Consider the following 18,791-nt stretch of genomic DNA (forward strand, 5'->3'; position numbering starts at 1 on the left):
CAATGCCTGCTGGGGAAAAAAATGTGTCAAGGGTGGTTTTGGGTAACTGTTGTCATCCAACCGTCACTCCTGCCCTCCCTCCCTGAAAGCGCCGGCGGGCAATCAGTTCGCGCACTTTCCTGGTGAGTGACGATGCGGACGCCACAGCACTGTGAGCATGGAGCCCGCTGCGACCATCGCTGCAGTTATGGCCGTTGTCAACACCTCGCACCTTATCATCCCTTTTCCAGAGGCAGATGCTGAGAAATCGGGCGAGGAGGCTACGGCAGCGCGGTGAGGACATGAAGTCTGAGAGTGGCACAGACCTCTCACAAAGCACGGGACCCCGCGCTGTGAACATCATGGTGGCAATGGGTCATGTTGATGCTGTGGAACGGTGATTCTGGGCCCGGGAAACAAGCACGGACTGGTGGGACCGCATAGTGCTGCAGGTCTGGGATGAATCACAGTGACTGCGAAACTTTCGTATGCGGAAGGGAACTTTCCTGGAACTTTGAGTTGCTGTCCCCTGCCCTGAAGCGCAAGGACACCCGGATGCGAGCAGCCCTGACTGTCCAGAAGCGAGTGGCCGTAGCCCTCTAGAAGCTTGAAACGCCAGACAGCTACCGGTCAGTCACGAATCACTTTGGCGTCATCAAATCTACCGTGGGGGTTGGTGTGATGCAAGTAGCCAACGCAATCGTTGAGCTACTGCTGTCAAAGGTAGTGACCCTTGGAAACGTGCAGGTCATCATAGATGGCTTCGCCGCGATGGGATTCCCAAACTGCAGTGGGGCTATTGATGGAACTCACATTCCTATCCTGGGACCGGACCACCAGGCCAGCCAGTACATTAACCAAAAGGGCTACTTTTCAATGGTGCTGCAAGCACTGGTGGACCATAGGGGACGTTTTACAAACATCAACGTAGGATGGCCGGGCAAGATTCATGACGCTCGTGTTTTCAGGAACTCTGGTCTGTTTAGACGGCTGCAGGAAGGTATTTACTTCCCGGACCAGAAAATAACTGTTGGGGATGTGGAGATGCCTATAGTGATCCTCGGGGACCCAGCCTACCCGCTAATGCCCTGGCTCATGAAGCCCTATACAGGCGCCCTGGACACTGAAAAAGAACTCTTCAACTACCGTCTGAGCAAGTGCAGAATCGTGGTGGAGTGTGCTTTTGGACGTCTCAAGGGGAGACAGAGAAGCTTACTGACTCGCTCTGATCTCAGCGAAACCAATATCCCCATTGTTACTGCAGCTTGCTGTGTGCTCCACAATCTCTGTGAGAGCAAGGGGGAGACCTTTATGGTGGGGTGGGAGGTTGAGGCGAATAGCCTGGCTGCTGATTACGCCCAGCCAGACAGCCGTGCGATTAGAAGAGCCCAGCGGGACGCACTGTGCATCCGGGAGGCTTTGAAAGCTAGGTTCCTCCGTGAGCAGGGTAACCTGTGACTATTTAGTTTGTTTACAGAGAAGCTGAACGTGCCCCCGTTTCTTTACCCACTTACTGTTGACTATCCTTTCCAGCTACATGCCCCGTTCACCCAGCCCCCCCCCCCCCCCTTCCAACACACGTTTAAAAATAAAATAAATGGAACTTTGTTAATGAACACCGTTTTCTTTATTACGGATTTCGCGGTAAAGTGTTGAAACTGGGACACAGGCTGTGGTGGGGAGCGGGCGTAGTGATGGAAAGAACGCTTCTAAACTCGAGGAATGACAGGCTCCTGCTCCTAGAGCGGTCCGCAGTGGTGGACTGGTTGTTTCAATGGAGCCTGCCATCCCTCCTTTTCGGGACTCTGTGTGTGGGGGCTATGTGACTTTGTGGAGGGGGAGGACGGTTACAGATCCCCTGCTGCGTGGCTCTGTGAACCAGGATAAGGACCGCAGCATAAGATCTCTATCCGCCCTCCCCCGCCACAAAGTCACATGCGCTCCTCCCCCCCCCACACACACACACACACATAGAACATGACAATCACCTCCCAGACTGACCAGGGTGCCTAGTGACTGCAATATGTGTGTGTTCTGCTGAACCTGCCCCCATGTCTGTACCCTGGTAAAGGTGACTGTCCTCTCCAATTACCAAAACCCTTCCCCACCTTCAAACACACCCTAAAAGAACATGATGGAAACAGTAATTAACAGAAACCTATCTTTTATTAGCAACTACACAGTTAGGGGATGAAACTGGGACGGGGGCTTGGGTGAGGCGGGAAGGAAAGGACTTATCAAATTTTTGGGAATGAGAGCCTTCTGGTACTTGAGCAGTTTGCAGGGGTGGAGTGACAGTTTTCACGGCCCCTGCTGCCCCTCCTTCTTGGGACTTTGGGTGAGGGGGGTATGGGAGTTTGTGGCGGGGGAGGGCGGTTAGAGAGAGACTGCAGCGGGGCTCTGTCCTCCAGCCTCCAGTCCTGCAAAACATCCACAAGGCGTCGGGGCGTGTCCGTTTGCTCCCTCATTAGTCCAAGCAGCGTTTGAGTCGCCTGCTGGTCTTCCTGCCGCCACCTCTCCTCCCGTTCGCTGTGTGCTCGCTGGTATTGTGACATGTTCTCCCTCCACTGGGTCTGCTGGGCTGCATCAGCTCGGGAGCAGCCCATAAGTTCTTAGAACATGTCGTCCTGTGTCCTTTTCTTTCTCCGCCTAATCTGCGCCAGCCTCTGCGAGGGGGATGCCAGGGTAGGTCTGGAGTCATTCGCAGCTGTGGGATGGGAAAAAGGGAGTGAATTCCTCACAAAGATAATTTTTTGTGAACAATGAACATAGTCTTTGTGAACAAGACCATGCACAGCACCTATCACGTGCGCACTCAGGACAAGGTCGAGTTTTCGGCCTTCGCATTCAGTGCCTGGGGTCTTGCAGTGGAGATCAGACAAGCGGGGCAGGACAGCGGAATTCGGGTAGAAGGCTGACATGGTAAGCCGTAGACTTTTGGCTGCTTAAAACTTAAATTATAGTAGTGCCCTCCTTTCACGTTCAAAGCAATGCTCCTATCGTTGGCCAGTTCCTGCTGCCGGCAATCCGGCAAGCATGAACTCTGCCCCTGTCCCACCCCCTCGCGGTTGTCCCCGGGAAAGATCCCTGTATGTTGCCTCCACCGCGTGGCGGTAAACCGCTGGTGACAGTTCTGTAAAGGAACAGGCAAGCAGGCCCAATAGTAACATTCCCCTAATTCTAAGCAGGTCACCATGAGCGACATCACTCTGCTGAGAATTTCTGAGACCGAGAAAGAACGCATGCTGCGTGAAAGCCAGCAAAAACCAAGGCCGTATGCCGCCATGCTCTGCAAGGCAACGATCCCAGAGTACTTGATGATAGCCTGGCAAGGAAAAGTTTCCTACCACGGAGGACACAATAAGGCCGTCTCCCCAGGAACCTCATGCAAAGACTTTCCAATTACCTCCAGGAGAGCTTCGTGGAGATGTCCCATGAGGATTTCAGCTCTATCCCCGGATATATAGACCTTCTTTTCCAGTAGCTGCACTGGCAAGGACTAAAAAGTAGAGCGCCTAGGGCAAACTAATCATGATAAACCGGACATTGTTAGATTCTTTTGCAGTAGTTGCACTGCCAAGGACTAAAACGTTAAGCGCCTAGGGCAAACTAATCATGAAAAACCCATTGTTAATATTCCTGTTCTGTTCAAAATAAATGTTTACATGTTTAAAACACTTACCGACTGATCCTTCCTCTGATTCAGGGTCTGGGTTAGCGCCTGGGGACGGTTGGTAGGGGATCTCTGTGAGGGTGAAGAAGAGATCCTGGCTGTCTGGGAAATCAGCGTTGTAAGCGCTGTCGACTGCCTCCTCCTCCTCCTCACCTTCCTCATCTTCCCTGTCCGCTAACATCTCCGAGGAAGCAGCCGTCGACAATATCACATCCTCAGAGTCCATGGACAGTGGTGGGGTAGTGGTGGCGGCCGCACCTAGAATGGAATGCAGTGCCTCGTAGAAACGGCATGTCTAGGGCTGGGATCCGGAGCGTCCGTTTGACTCTTTGGTCTTCTGGTACGCTTGTCTCAGCTCCTTGATTTTCACGCGGCACTGCGTTGCATCCCGGCTGTATCCTCTCTCTGTCATGGCTATTGAGATCTTCTCATAGATCTTTGCATTCCGTCTTTTCGATCACAGCTCCGAAAGCACGGACTCATCGCCCCACACAGCGATCAGATCCAAGACTTCCCGATCAGTCCATGCTGGGGCCCTCTTTCTATTCTGAGATTGCATGGTCACTGTGCTGGAGAACTCTGCATCGTTGCCAGTGCTGCTTAGCTCGCCACGATGTCCAAACAGGAAATGAGATTCAAACTGCCCAGACAGGAAAAGGAATTCAAATTTTCCCAGAGCTTTTCCTGTGTGGCTGGTCAGAGCATCCGAGCTCGGACTGCTGTCCAGAGCGTCAACAGAGTGGTGCACTGTGGGATAGCTCCCGGAGCTATTAGCGTCGATTTCCATCCACACCTACCCTAATTCGACATGGCCATGTCGAATTTAGTGCTACTCCCCTCGTTGGGGAGGAGTACAGAAATCGAATTTAAGAGACCTCTATGTCGAACTAAATAGCTTCGTTGTGTGGACGGGTGCAGGGTTAATTCAATTTAACGCTGCTAAATTCGACATAACCTCCTAGTGTAGACCAGGCCTAAAAAGGGTAAATAACATGTCTGTTTAAAAAAAAATACATAAATATGAACTAAACTGTACTCAGTTGTTAGTGTCATGTACTTTTAATGTTCAAAGGTAAATTTAAGAAATTTGAACGTATATTTTCCCCACACAATCTATTGCGGGTCTCAGATCTGCCTACTAAAAATCCTCTAAGGGAGACCTAGAACTGTGAGCAAGAACCTCAATATTTTACTGAAAGATTTCTCTGGTGGTAGACAAAGGAACTTTTTTCATCTGAAGAGGTTATTTTCGTCTTGATTACAACAAGGAGTCCGGTGGCACCTTAAAGTCTAACAAATTTATTTGGGCATAAGCTTTCGTGGGTAAAAACCCTCACTTCTTCAGATGAAGATGCATCTGAAGAAGTGAGGTTTTTTACCCACAAAAGCTTATGCCCAAATAAATTTGTTAGTCTTTAAGGTGCCACTGGACTCCTTGTTGTTTTTGTGGATACAGACTAACACGGCTACCCCCCGATACTTGACTTCATCTTGATTGCAAGTAAAAATAAAAACCAGGGCTCTCTTCTCTGCTTAAACTGACCAATGACACTGTCCTGTGCTGTTTGTATTTCTAGAAACTATATAATCATTCTCATGTTAGTTCTTGCTATGAGATCATCTCCTTTCTTAGCCCTATTACTTATTCCCTAGTGATTCATTACTTAAGATGTTGTCCAACAGAAATAGCACTCCTACTGCTTGTATTGAGAGTCTCTTTATATGGAGAAGAACAGGAGTACTTGTGGCACCTTAGAGACTAACAAATTTATTAGAGCATAAGCTTTCGTGGACTACAGCCCACTTCTTCGGATTCTTCTTCTTTATATGGAGGATAGTTTTAAGATATAAATGCCTCAAGGAAAGGACTGATAACAGAATTTTTATGTTCAGAAGTGGCTACTGTTTATACAGCAGATTAGATGTGTATGGTGCTTTATAAATAAAACTGCATGACTATGCCCCAAGAATAGTTATTCATTGTAGTTTTTCAATCTTAATATTATTTTTGTGTTTTCAAGTACAAGAAGTTAAAAGTCAAGCTTTTAATATGAAATAAATGTAAAGCACAAAACCATTTAGAATTCATTTGAACATAAGAGGGCGGGCGAAACACCTGAAATTCACACTAGGGTGACCAGACGTCCCGATAAAATCGGGACTGTCCCGATATTCAGTCGTTTGTCCTGCATCCTGATATTCTGGCTCGGGTTTTGTTTTGTTTTTTTTTTATTTGGCAGCGCTCCGGCTCGGCCCCCCTTTTTTTTTTTTGCTTTGGTTGCGCTCCGGACCTGCCCCCCCATGTGTCCCGATATTTTGTTCATGTAATCTGGTCACCCTAATTGACACTGACAAGAACCTTATCCTATATATCAAGTACAGAAACATTCTCCCCATCTTTGTGATATTATATTTCTTAAGTTGCTCTGAATAGACAACAGGTGTAGAACAACTGAGTAAAAATGACCATGTTTCTAACTTAAATCTTGCTCTGTCGTCGCTGCTTGCTTTAAGTTCTTAGCCTACAAAGCACTCCAATGCATTCAGTAAATCAAACTATAATTTGTGTTCATAGAATATCATAGAATATCAGGGTTGGAAAGGACCTCAGGAAGCTCAAAGCAGGACCAATCCCCAACTAAATCATCCCAGCCAGGGCTTCATCAAGTCTGACCTTAAAAACCTCTAAGGAAGGAGATTCCACCACCTCCCTAGGTAACCCATTCCACCACCCTCCTAGTGAAAATGTTTTTCCTAATATCCAACCTAAACCTCCCCCACTGCAACGTGAGACCATTACTCCTTGTTCTGTCATCTGCTACCACTGAGAACAGTCTAGATCCATCCTCTTTGGAACCCCCTTTCAGGTAGTTGAAAGCAGCTATCCAATCCCCCCTCATTCTTCTCTTCTGCAGACTAAACAATCCCAGTTCCCTCAGCCTCTCCTCATAAGTCATGTGCTCCATCCCCCTTATCATTTTTATTCCCCTCCGCTGGACTCTTTCCAATTTTTCCACATCCTTCTTGTAGTGTGGGGCCCAAAACTGGACACGGTACTCCAGTTGAGGCCTCACCAATGCCAAATAGAGAGGAATGATCACGTCCCTCAATCTGCTGGCAATGCCCCTACTTATACAGCCCAAAATGTCGTTAGCCTTCTTGGCAACAAGGGCACACTGTTGACTCAGATCCAGCTTCTCATCCACTGTAAACCCTAGGTCCTTTTCTGCAGAACTGCTGCCTAGCCACTTGGTCCCTAGTCTGTAGCAGTGCATGGGTTTCTTCCGTCCTAAGTGCAAGACTCTGCACTTCTTGTTGAACCTCATCAGATTTCTTTTGGCCCAATCCTCTAATTTGTCTAGGTCCTTCGGTATCCTATCCCTACTCTCCAGCGTATCTATTACTCCTCCCAGTTTAGTGTCATTTGCAAATTTGCTGAGGGTGCAGTCTACACCACCCTCCAGATCATTAATGAAGATATTGAACAAAATTGACCCTTGGGGCACTCCGCTTGATACCAGCTGCCAACTCGACATGGAGCCATTGACCAATACCAGTTGAGCCCGACGATCTAGCCAGTTTTCTATCCACCTTATAGTCCATTCATCCATCCAGCCCATACTTCTTTAACTTGCCGGCAAGAATACTGTGGGAGATTGTATCAAAAGCTTTGCTAAAGTCTAGGAATAACACGTCCACTGCTTTCCCCTCATCCACAGAGCCAGTTATCTCATCATAGAAGGCAATTAGGTTAGTCAGGCATGACTTGTCCTTGGTGAATCCATGCTGACTGTTCCTGATCACTTTCCTCTCCTCCAATTGCATCATAATTGATTCCTTGAGGACCTGCTCCTTGATTTTTCCAGGGACTGAGGTGAGGCTGGCTGGCCTGTAGTTCCCCGGATCTTCCTTCTTCCCTTTTTTTAAAGATGGGCACTACATTAGCCTTTTTCCAGTCATCCGGGACCTCCCCCAATCACCATGAGTTTTCAAAGATAATGGCCAATGGCTCTGCAATCACATCTGCTAACTTTTTTAGCACCCTTGGATGCAGTGTATCCGGCCCCATGGACTTGTGTTCGTCCAGCTCTTCTAAATAGTCCTGAACCACTTCTTTCTCCACAGAGGGCTGGTCACCTCCTCCCCATGCTGTGCTGCCCAGTGCAGCAGTCTAGGAGCTGACCTTGTTCGTGAAGACAGAGGCAATAAAAGCATTGAGTACATTAGCTTTTTCCACATCCTCTGTCACTAGGTTGCCTCCCTCATTCATTAAGTTGCCCACACTTTCCTTGGCTTTCTTCTTGTTGCTAACATACCTGAAGAAACCCTTCTTGTTACTCTTAACATCTCTTGCTAGCTGCAACACAAAGTGTGATTTGGCCTTCCTGATTTCACGCCTGCATGCCTGAGCAATATTTTTATACTCCTCTCTGGTCATTTATCCAATCTTCTTGTAAGCTTCTGTTTTGTGTTTAAGGTCCGCAAGGATTTCACTGTTAAGCCAAGCAGGTTGCCTGCCATATTTACTATTCTTTCTACATCTCGGGATGGTTTGTTCCAGCAATCTCAATAAGGATTCTTTAAAATACAGCCAGCTCTCCAGGACTCCTTTCCCCCTCATGTTATTCTCCTAGGGGATCCTGCCCATCAGTTCCCCGAGGGAGTCAAAGTCTGGTTTTCTGAAGTCCAGGGTCCGTATTTTGTTGCTCTCGTTTCTTCCTTTTGTCAGGATCCTGAACTCGACCATCTCATGGTCGCTGCCTCCCAGGTTCCCATCCACTTTTGCTTCTCCTACTAATTGTTCTCGGTTTGTGAGCAGCAGGTCAAGAAGAGCTCTGCCCCTAGTTGGTTCCTCCAGCACTTGCACCAGGAAATTGTCCCCTACACTTTCCAAAAACTTCCTGGATTGTCTGTGCACCGCTGTATTGCTCTCCCAGCAGATATTGGGGTGATTGAAGTCTTCCATAAGAACCAAGGCCTATGATCTAGTAACTTCTGTTAGTTGCCAGAAGAAAGCCTCATCCACCTCATCCCCTTGATCCGGTAGTCTATAGCAGACTCCTACCATGACATCACCCTTGTTGCTCACACTTCTAAACTTAATCCAGAGACTCTCGGGTATTTCTGCAGTTTCATACCGGAGCTCTGAGCAGTCATACTGCTCTCTTGCATACAATGCAACTCCTCCACCTTTTCTGCCCTGCCTGTCCTTTCTGAACAGTTTATAACCATCCATGACAGTACTCCAGTCATGTGATTTATCCCACCAAGTCTCTGTTATTCCAATCACATCATAATTCCTTGACTGTGTCAGGACTTCCAGTTCTCTCTGCTTGTTTCTCAGGCTTCCTGCATTTGTGTATAGGCACTTAAGATAACTCGCTGATCTTCCTGCTTTCTCAGTATGAGGCAGGAGTCCTCCCCTCTTGCACTCTCCTGCTCGTGCTTCCTCCCGGCATCCCACTTCCCCACTTAAATTGATCTAATCCTAACCCTTATAGTTAACTACTGAATTTGCTTGTTTCTCATTGCTCTTGAGATGTGTGACTTGGTAATACTGTGTTGCAGGATAGCAGTGAGATGCACTGCCAGAGATGGGTAGGGAATTTGCGATTAGTCTGCTTTTGTTATTCCTCTCGCTAGCCAGTGTTAATAACCCTTCACTTTCATAAGCATCAAGTTAATTGTTTTAATGATTAAAAGGAAATGTGGCCCCATATCATATGGTAACGTTCTGCTCCTTCCCATGGCTGAGAATTCTTCAAAGGCATAGTTGTCTGCATCGAGAGGAGCCTTACATTGTAAAGAGCCACACTTCTGGCTCAGTAAGTAATGGTGACATTGTTACTCAGATGTTATCAATTCAAACTACATACCTATGACCAAAAAATCAGACACATAGGAATGGAAGGGACCTCAATAGATCTAGTCCAGTCCCCTGCACTCTAAGCAGAACTAAGTAATAACTAGACCATTCCTGAGAGGTGTTTGTCTAACCTGTTCTTAAAATTCTCCAATAACAGAGATTCCACAACTTTCCTAGATAATTTATGCCAATGCTTACCCCAACCCTGACTGTTAGGAAGCTTTTCCTAATGTCCAACCTAAACCTCCCTTGCTGCAATTTAAGCCCATTGATTCTTGTCCTATCCTCAGAGGTTAATGAGAATAGTTTTTCATCCTCCTCCTCGTAACAACCTTTTATGCACTGTACTTGAAACAGAAAGATAATGTTAAAATTGAAAAACTTCTTTCCATATTTTAACCTCAGATCCTAATTCATTTTATATGTTAATGTTATACAGCAGTCTATTTTGCTCATATACAGATATATTGTCTATCTAGGGCATGCCAAGTATCCTGCCTAGCGCACTAGATCGGGGTAGGCAACCTTTCAGAAGTGGTGTGCCGAGTTTTCATTTATTCACTTTAATTTAAGGTTTCGTGTGCTGGTAATACATTTTAACGTTTTTTTAGAAGGGGTCTCTAAGTGTATATTATATAACTAAACTATTGTTGTATGTAAAGTAAACAAGGTTTTCAGAATGTTTAAGAAGCTTCATTTAAAATTAAATTAAAATGCTGATCTTATGCCGCCAGCGTGCTCAGCCCGCTGGGTGAGGGGTTCAGGGCAGAGGGCTGGGTGTTGGGCTGGGGGGACTCGAGGTCAGGGTAGAAGGCTGGGGTGTGTGTGGAGGTGCAGGGCACAAGGCTGGGTGTGTGGGGGGGTTCAGGGCAGAGGGTTGGGTGTTGTGGGGGACTCGAGGTCAGGGCAGAGGGCTGGGGTGTGTGGACGTGCAGGGCACAAGACTGGGTGGGGGGGGTTCAGAGCAGAGGGCTGGGGTGTGTGTCGAGGTGCAGGGCAGAAGGCTGGGTGTTGGGGGGAGACTCGAGGTCAGGGCAGAGGGCTGGGGGGGATGTGGGGAGTGCAGGGCAGAGGGATGGGTGTGTGTTGGGGTGGGGGGGGTCAGGGCAGAAGGCTGGGGTGCTTGGCTTGGGGGGGTGCTCCCAGCCCCCTGCCCTGAGCGGCTCATGGCAGGGGGCTGGGAGGGATATGCCCTGTTCCACCCCCTTCCCCCAGGCCCGTCCCTATCTCTCTCTGCCTCCTCTACGGAGCAGCGAACACGCTGCCGCTCGGCTTGGCTCCTCTGGGGGGAGGAGGAGAAGGGGCCGGAATGCACCATGTTGCGCGAAGAAGCGGGGGAGGAGGGAAGCTTGGCTGCCGCAGGACCAAGCTTCTGCCTCCTGCCCCCGCAGGGGAGAGTGGTGGGTGGGGGGACTGCCGGGGGCCGGGACTCCCTCCCCACCGCTCTCCCCTGCGGGGACAGGAGGCAGAAGCTTGATCCTGCGGCAGCCAAGCTTCCCCCTCCCCTGTTTCTTCCCACAGCATGGTGCATTCCGGCCCCTCCGCCCCTCCTCCTTCTCCTCCTCTCAGTGGGCAGCAGCGTGCCACTCAGAATCGGCTCATGTGCTGTGTTTGGCACGCGTGCCGTAGGTTGCCGACCCCTGCATTAGACGATATATAATCTTTATACAACTACAGTGAAAGTTAGGGCCAACGTGCAAAGACTAAGACACTCTCTCCACGTAACCCTCAAAACAAAATCTTCATTCACTCCACACATCTGCTCATCCCACACCCCAGAAATAGCCTGTGGGGAACAGATGGATATGACCTGACAATCAACAGAATTCACCACTAAAGGAAGCAGATTACTCAGTGGAGGGACCTTTCCAGTTAAACCAAGGGGTAGTGTGTTCATTTTAGTTGATCTCAAATGCTATTACCAGGTGGGGAAGGGCAGATTTCCCACAGTCTCATAAATATACCTTGAATAGGAGGGTGAGAGAACAGAACCCTGTGATACTCTACATGAAACAGCCTGGATTAGATGAGCACTTACCTACCTAACACTACCACCTGAAACCTATCGTTGTGAATAGAGCCATTGCAAGTCTTTGGCAGAGTCTGCAGCCAAATCAATACCTCAGTCAAGATTACTCAAAGCCACTGATAGACCTAAAAGAATGATTATGGGCACTTTATTTTCATTCATCAGCAGGAGACTCAACCAGAGAAACCATGCAGTATCTGTGCTATACCTACGTCTAAAAGCAGGTGAACAGAATCAAAAATATTAAATATTAAGCCATATTTGAAGATGCTCTAAAAGTTGTTGTTTGAAAGTGAATGGTGAAATCTGTAGAAAAACTTCTTTTGTTTTAAATTGTTAGCACGCCTGAGCTGTCAAATTTTGGTGATATCGTGATGCTGGTTAAAATTCACCTGAATGTTTTGTCAGGCACTCCACTCTTATCTCAACTGCCACTAGGCATGTTCAGTTATGCTGTAGTTATAACAGGATATATACTTTTTCTGTTGGAATATTTGTATGACAGTTCTAATTCCAGAGCAATCAGTAATTTGCTTGGTATTCATTGTACAGCACCTTACCTGGGGTACAGCAAAATTACTTAGCTTTTTATGATTTACATATGATACTATTTTAATCAGTGCAACGAAGATATATCCTGATTAGCTTGCAGGAAACTCTGAACAAAATTAAATGTTTGAAGGCTACTCATTCTCTTGTAATCTGTTGCAGTTCTTGCCATAATTACCATCAGTCAGTCATGGTTGCTGACATTTGTATAAGATACCTATATATACAGGATGGCAAAAGCACAAATGCAGGAATATTCTAATTTCTTTTAAAAGGTTATGTATGCTAGAGCAAGATACACTGCAGCAGCCAAGTATTTTGTAAATTTTCTGCCTTAGAAAACATCATTATTTGCCAAAATGGGAAATAATTTATAGCAACTGGCTTTATGGAAAGGTAAAAATCTTGTGAGATGTAAGCTAATTCTGTGCTCTATCTGCTGAGTTCAATAATGTACTAAAGCAAACTAACAAGGTACTCCCTAACTAAACAAAAGATGCTCTTTTGAGTTTTCTACAGTAAAGCACAAAAATTTGGACTGCTCAGGGAAGGCAACTTCATCCAAGCAAAGGGATATCAATGAATGTTGTTGCTATTCAGAAATATCATTAAACTACTTTTAGATGGCAATCACTTATCAAATATTTCGTCTTACTTTGGTTTACTAAGTTTTTCTCCCTTGTCTAATTTTGCTTTTCTTAAACATGTGTTAAGTCAAGTTACAGTGGGCTAAATTGGTGTATTAAACCTTTGCTTTTTTTGTAGGTGACCCGCTGCAGTGCAGTGCTTGGGTGGGACAGTGTGCACTGTACATAGTGATCATGATGTTTGAGAAAACCATCATCATTATAGTCCTCCTAATACCTCAATGGAAAGAGGTTTGAGTCTTTATACGATTTTTACAGTTAAATGAATTGTAGATAGATGCCAGAAAGTGATAACCTATTAATTCTACTTAATCCAAAAAGACTAAGGCTATCATGCAAGCTATGTAAAAGTCCACAGTTGGTGCTACTTAACTGTTGCCTCTGGTAATGGAGCATCCTGATACCATTAATTGGATTTCACTGGTGATAATGCCGCCATTCTATTTTGCATTTAGTAGGTATTGCATCGTGTACAATATAAGATCACATGCTCACTTGAGGTATCATAGAATATCAGGGTTGGATGGGACCTCAGGAGGTCATCTAGTCCAACCCCCTGCTCAAAGCAGGACCCAATCCCCAATTAAATCATCCCAGCCAGGGCTTTGTCAAGCCTGACCTTAAAAACTCCTAAGGAAGGAGGTTCCACCACCTCCCTAGGTAATCCATTCCAGTGCTTCACCACCCTCCTAGTGAAAACGTTTTTCCTAATATCCAACCTAAACCTCCCCCACTGCAACTTAAGACCATTACTCCTTGTTCTGTCATCTGCCACCACTGAGAACAGTCTAGATCCATCTTCTTTGGAACCCCCTTTCAGGCAGTTGAAAGCAGCTATCAAATCCCCCCTCATTCTTCTCTTCTGCAGACTAAATAATCCCAGTTCCCTCAGCCTCTCCTCAAGTCATATGCTCTAGCCCCCAATAATTTTTGTTGCCCTCCGCTGAACTACTTCCATTTTTTCCACATCCCTCTTGTAGTGTGTGTCCCATAACTGGACACAGTACTCCAGATGAGGCCTCACCAATGCCGAATAGATGGGAATGATCACGTCCCTCGATCTGCTGGCAATGCTACCTAAAAGGAGACCGAGTGCATCAGCCTTTCTTTTAGTTAAATTACAGTCCTAACTTTAAACCTATTGTGCATTCTTTTCCGTAGTTTTAGAGCATAATAGAACATTGTTACATTTTTGTAGTAAAACCTTAGTAATTCACACTGCAATAAGACACATTGCTGAGTTACTGAATTTAAAAAATTAGCCAATAAGCAAACAAAAGTCAGTTACTGCAGCACAAAGTGTATTTTGAACCTTTATACAGGTATAGTATAGCTTAGCTTCAATTTATGCTAATACTATTAGTTATAGTAATAAGTGTATGGTAGTATATTCAGTAAGCATAATGAAGTTGCAGTAATGAGGAATGACTCCCAGGCTGAGATCTGTATGAAAGATCATAACATTGTAAGTGACCTGATTTATAATCTAAACATGACAACACTTACCTGGAGCAGCAGAAGTCACCATAATGTATTGTAATTCACCTTTATAGTGTCTTTGTTTTATAAAATATTTGAACTTCTGCATCCCATGTCCAGATATTTAACTTTAAAACTGCAGCATATGTTTGTAAGCGATTTCCGAGATATTGGTTCTTCCAGTCAAAGCTTTCTGGAAAAAGGGTTGAGTGGATATTTGAATATAGCCTATGCTTTGTTTTTCTTGGTCAAACCTCTTTTATGGCCATGGTTAGTTCAACTGCAGGAAGCACATACATCATCTTGGACATGTTGCTAATAGAATCTTTCATCTCAATGTAGAATCAAGTGGGAACCACAAGTCCACACACTTTTAAAGGGATAATTTATAATTTTGTCTATAATTGATAAAGCATTTTATATAACTAAACTGTGAAATAAAGTGCCATGTAGGTACTAGGTGGATTGTCTGGTTTAGTACAGCATACACAATTTAACATTCAAGATGATTACTCACAGCAGTTAGAGCTGAATAACTGCTCTTAGGTGTTCTAGACTAAGGGTTCTCAAACTGGGAATCGGGACCCCTCAGGGGGTTGCGAGGTTATTATGTGGGGGGGTTGCAAGCTGTCAGCCTCCACCCCAAACCCCACTTCACCTCCAGCATTTATAATAGTGTTAACTATAAAAAAAAAGTGTTTTTAATTTATAAGGGGGGGTCATTCTCAGAGGCTTGCTGTGTGAATGGGGTCACCAGTACAAAAGTTTGAGAACCACTGTTCTAGACCATCCCTGTAGAATAAAACAGGATTTTTTTACACTATATTTTACAGTATTCTGACCAGTTTATTTAAATCTCCAAGTGATACAGTGTCAGACATTTTCTTTAGGAATATAAGGTGATTAATTCATCAAGTAGTATCTGGTTGCTTCACCTACTCACAAGTCATCACATTCCTTCTGTAATCACAAATTAGTGGGATGGCAGATTGCTTTCAGTCAGCCCCACTTGTTTACTAAATGCAATTTATAAACCTTCCTTAACAAAATTATATTCCTTTCCTATGAAACTGTCCTTTCTAATTCATCTGGCTACCAGCCTAATACTTTCTATAACACTTTCCAACCCAACTGCATACACATACTATTGTGGTCTGAATTTGATCTTTTTCTTTTCACAGGTAGCTTTATGGAATCCTATAGAGAACCCCCAGTTGGAGTTGGCTATCGTCATGCTGATAGTTCCCTTCTTTGTTAATGTTAGTACAACTGTACGCTTTTCAGAGATGGTTGACTTGTGTTTCTCTCCCCCACCCATCCTCTTCTCCATCTGTTAAAATTAATCCGTACCGCACAGTGTGCCTTGGTGATGTCTTGGTGTTACAAGTCTTCAACACGTATGTATGTGTGTGTGTGTGTGTGTGTATATATATTTATATATATATAGAGAGAGAGAGAGAGAGTGTGTGTGTGTGTATAAAAAAAGTGATTATGTATCTATAAAATCTATAATCAACAATGCCATTGGGCACAGAAATGGTGCACAGAATGCCCATTGTTGAATGTACTATACAGATATGATTGTACCAGTTAGAAAATTCCTGTTAAATTAGGTTTATTTAGGAAAGCATTAATTTGTTTGGAGTGCCAAAAAATATCATCCCATTGAAATGCCCTGGACCAAGCAAGACTATCCATATGTCAAGATTAAGAGTGAATAAAAAATGCCCACTAAGCAGCAGCTTTTTTCTTATTGGTGCAAGAGCAGGAAATAGGGCAGCTATGTTTCAGGAGATATAGGGTATATGTTAGGTCATGTGACTGAATCTGTACAGGATTTTGCAGTATTTGGCCAAATCCCACTTAGTACAACTATTCCCTAACTTCATTCCAAGGTCTGAATGACTAACACATATGCTGACCTAAAGAAAAACTGAACTGTGAATTTTCCCGTTAACAGGCATTAATGTTCTGGGTAGTGGATAACTTTCTTATGAAGAAAGGCAAGACAAAAGCTAAACTTGAAGAAAAGGAAGTGGGGCAAGATTCAAGGAATGGAAGTAAAGTCCGATACAGGAGAGCAGCATCACATGAAGAGTCAGAGTCAGAAGTATGTAGATGCACCACTTGCTGTACCTGAGTCAACTCCCTTCCTCTTGACTTACAACACTATCTTAGGCTTGATTAGTTTTGTATTAATAGAGCACTTGTTCGTAAAACCCCATTGAATAAATCGGTGACTGCTAATTCACTTCACTTATTGACCCTTTACAAAGCTGCTGATGTTTTTCCTGGGGTTTGAGATCCCTCAAAAGGCTACTGCTAATTTTCAAAAGGATTGTTTTTTAGATCTTGTGGTGTCAGTTAATTCAGTTAACAGAGAACTACAGCTTTAATGTGGCTATCTTATAAGGATATTGTATGTCTAAAAATGGTGACTTCAGATTTGTTAAAACAGACATTTCATCTGTTATGATAAAAATCTTACACATTTGAACATAAGATCAATGTCAGGTGGTGGTTGGTGGTTTTTTCTTTTTTTTTTTTTGTTTTTTGTTTTTTGTTTCTGTATGTTTTGTTTTTTTGAGGGTTTGTGAGGTTAAAGAGTCTACAAGAGTTTTAAAACCATACCTAGTCATTAGTGTACAGGATTATACACTACAAATAAGTGCCATGGCAGCTTCCCCATTCAACATTGCAAATAACCTTGCATTTGACTTTAAACAACTGTGATAGGATGAGAACATCATTCTCTCAGTTCTAGTCTCAGTGTCTCCTTAACAGAGGAGCTTAATTAAGGTGGATCAGAAATGTTCCTTTTGATTGCTACCAACTAAAAGCACTTAACCATTATGAAAGACCATTCAGCTGAAGCATACAGCTGTGTAAGAGTCATGGTTATATCAGGTACTGCTCTCTGGTTCCATTTTTCTGTGGAATATGGTACTTTCAGTAATTACGCTGAAAGTAAAGGTGCCAAAAAGTCAATTTTTTAATTTTCTTGATTTAAAGATAATCTTATTTAAAATTCTGTTAAGCACCTTTCATTTTGCATAAGGACAAGAAGCTTCCTTGAGTATATGAGCACTTCTGGCACTATTGTTAAATATCCGTTTTCTACATTATCAGTAGTAACAATTCTTTTGTTTAGTAAATAAAACTGCCACTGAAAGATGGTCAGAGAACCTGTCTGCCCACAACTGGAACATTTGTGGGGTCCCATTATGCAGTGCTTTCTTGAGTCAAAAGACCTTTCTTTAAGATCAGATGATACCTGTAGACTTTATGGGCCCATATCTCTATTAGAGATGATGATGGCTGCAGTCTTCAATTTCTGCAAATGTGTTCATGGCAAGTTGCTTAAACTGCTCTTGGTTAGAAACACATTTTGGGCACCCTGATTTATTTCTTGCATAGAAGGTGAAGTATGAAAAAGCATTTTGATGTTTGAAAATTACTTTTTAATTAGGGCCATTAAGCGATTAAAAAATTAATTGCGTGATTAAAAAATAGAACACCATTTATTTAAAAATATTTAAATGTTTTCTACATTTTCAAATATATTGATTTCAATTATCACACAGAATACAGTGTACAGTGCTCACTTTATATTTATTATTATTTGCACAGTAAAAAACAAAATAGTATTTTTCAATTCACCTAATACAAAAACTTTATTACAATCTCTATCATAAAAGTTGAACTTGCAAATATAGAATTATGTACAAAAAAAACTGCATTCAAAAATAAAACAATGTAAAACTTTAGAGCCTACAAGTCCACTCAATCCTACTTCTTGTTCAGCCAATCACTCAGACAAACAAGTTTGTTTACATTTGCAGGAGATAATGCTGCCCATTTCTTGTTTACAATGTCACTTTCAGATGACAACAGGTGTTTGCATGACACTGTTGTAGCTGGTGTCACAAGGTCTTTATGTGCCAGATGCACTAAAGATTCATATATCCCTTCATGCTTCAACCACCATTCCAGAGGACATGCATCCGTGCCGATGACGGGACCTGCTTGATAATGATCCAAAGCAGTGCGGACCAACGCATATTCATTTTCATCATCTGAGTCAGATACCACCAGTAGAAGATTGATTTTCTTTTTTGGTGGTTCAGTTCTGTAGTTTCTACATCAGAGTGTTGCTCTTTTAAGACTTCTGAAAATATGCTCCACACCTCATCCCTCTCAGATTTTGGAAGGCACTTTAGATTCTCAAACCTGGAATTGAGTGCTGTAGCTATCTTTAGAAATCTCATATTGGTACCTTCTTTGCGTTTTGTCAGATCTGCAGTGAAAGTGTTCTTAAAATGAACAACATGTGCTGGGTCATCATCCAAGATTGCTAGAACATGAAATATATGGCAGAATGTGAGTAAAACAAACAGAGCAGGAGACATACAGTTCTCCCCCAAGGAGTTCAGTTACAAATTTAATTAACGTATTTTTTTTTAATGAGTGTCATCAGCATGGAAGCATGTCCTCTGGAATGGTGGCCAAAGCATAGAATCATAGAACTGGAAGGGACCTCGAGAGGTCATCTAGTCCAGTCCCTTGCAC

General features: G+C 44.0%; 1 protein-coding gene across 1 annotated transcript in view; it reads left to right on the top strand.

The window, feature by feature from the left end:
* STIMATE (STIM activating enhancer) overlaps nt 1-18,791 on the top strand; it is a 111,734-nt gene that overhangs the window by 75,383 nt on the left and 17,560 nt on the right. The window contains exons 5-7 of the mRNA XM_005310144.5: nt 12,862-12,974; nt 15,404-15,481; nt 16,183-16,332. Of these exons, the coding sequence (XP_005310201.1) occupies nt 12,862-12,974; nt 15,404-15,481; nt 16,183-16,332 (341 nt within the window). The remainder of the gene's footprint in view (nt 1-12,861; nt 12,975-15,403; nt 15,482-16,182; nt 16,333-18,791) is intronic.

Source organism: Chrysemys picta, chromosome 7 (genome assembly GCF_011386835.1).
Source record: "Chrysemys picta bellii isolate R12L10 chromosome 7, ASM1138683v2, whole genome shotgun sequence".
Lineage (NCBI taxonomy): Eukaryota > Metazoa > Chordata > Testudines > Emydidae > Chrysemys > Chrysemys picta.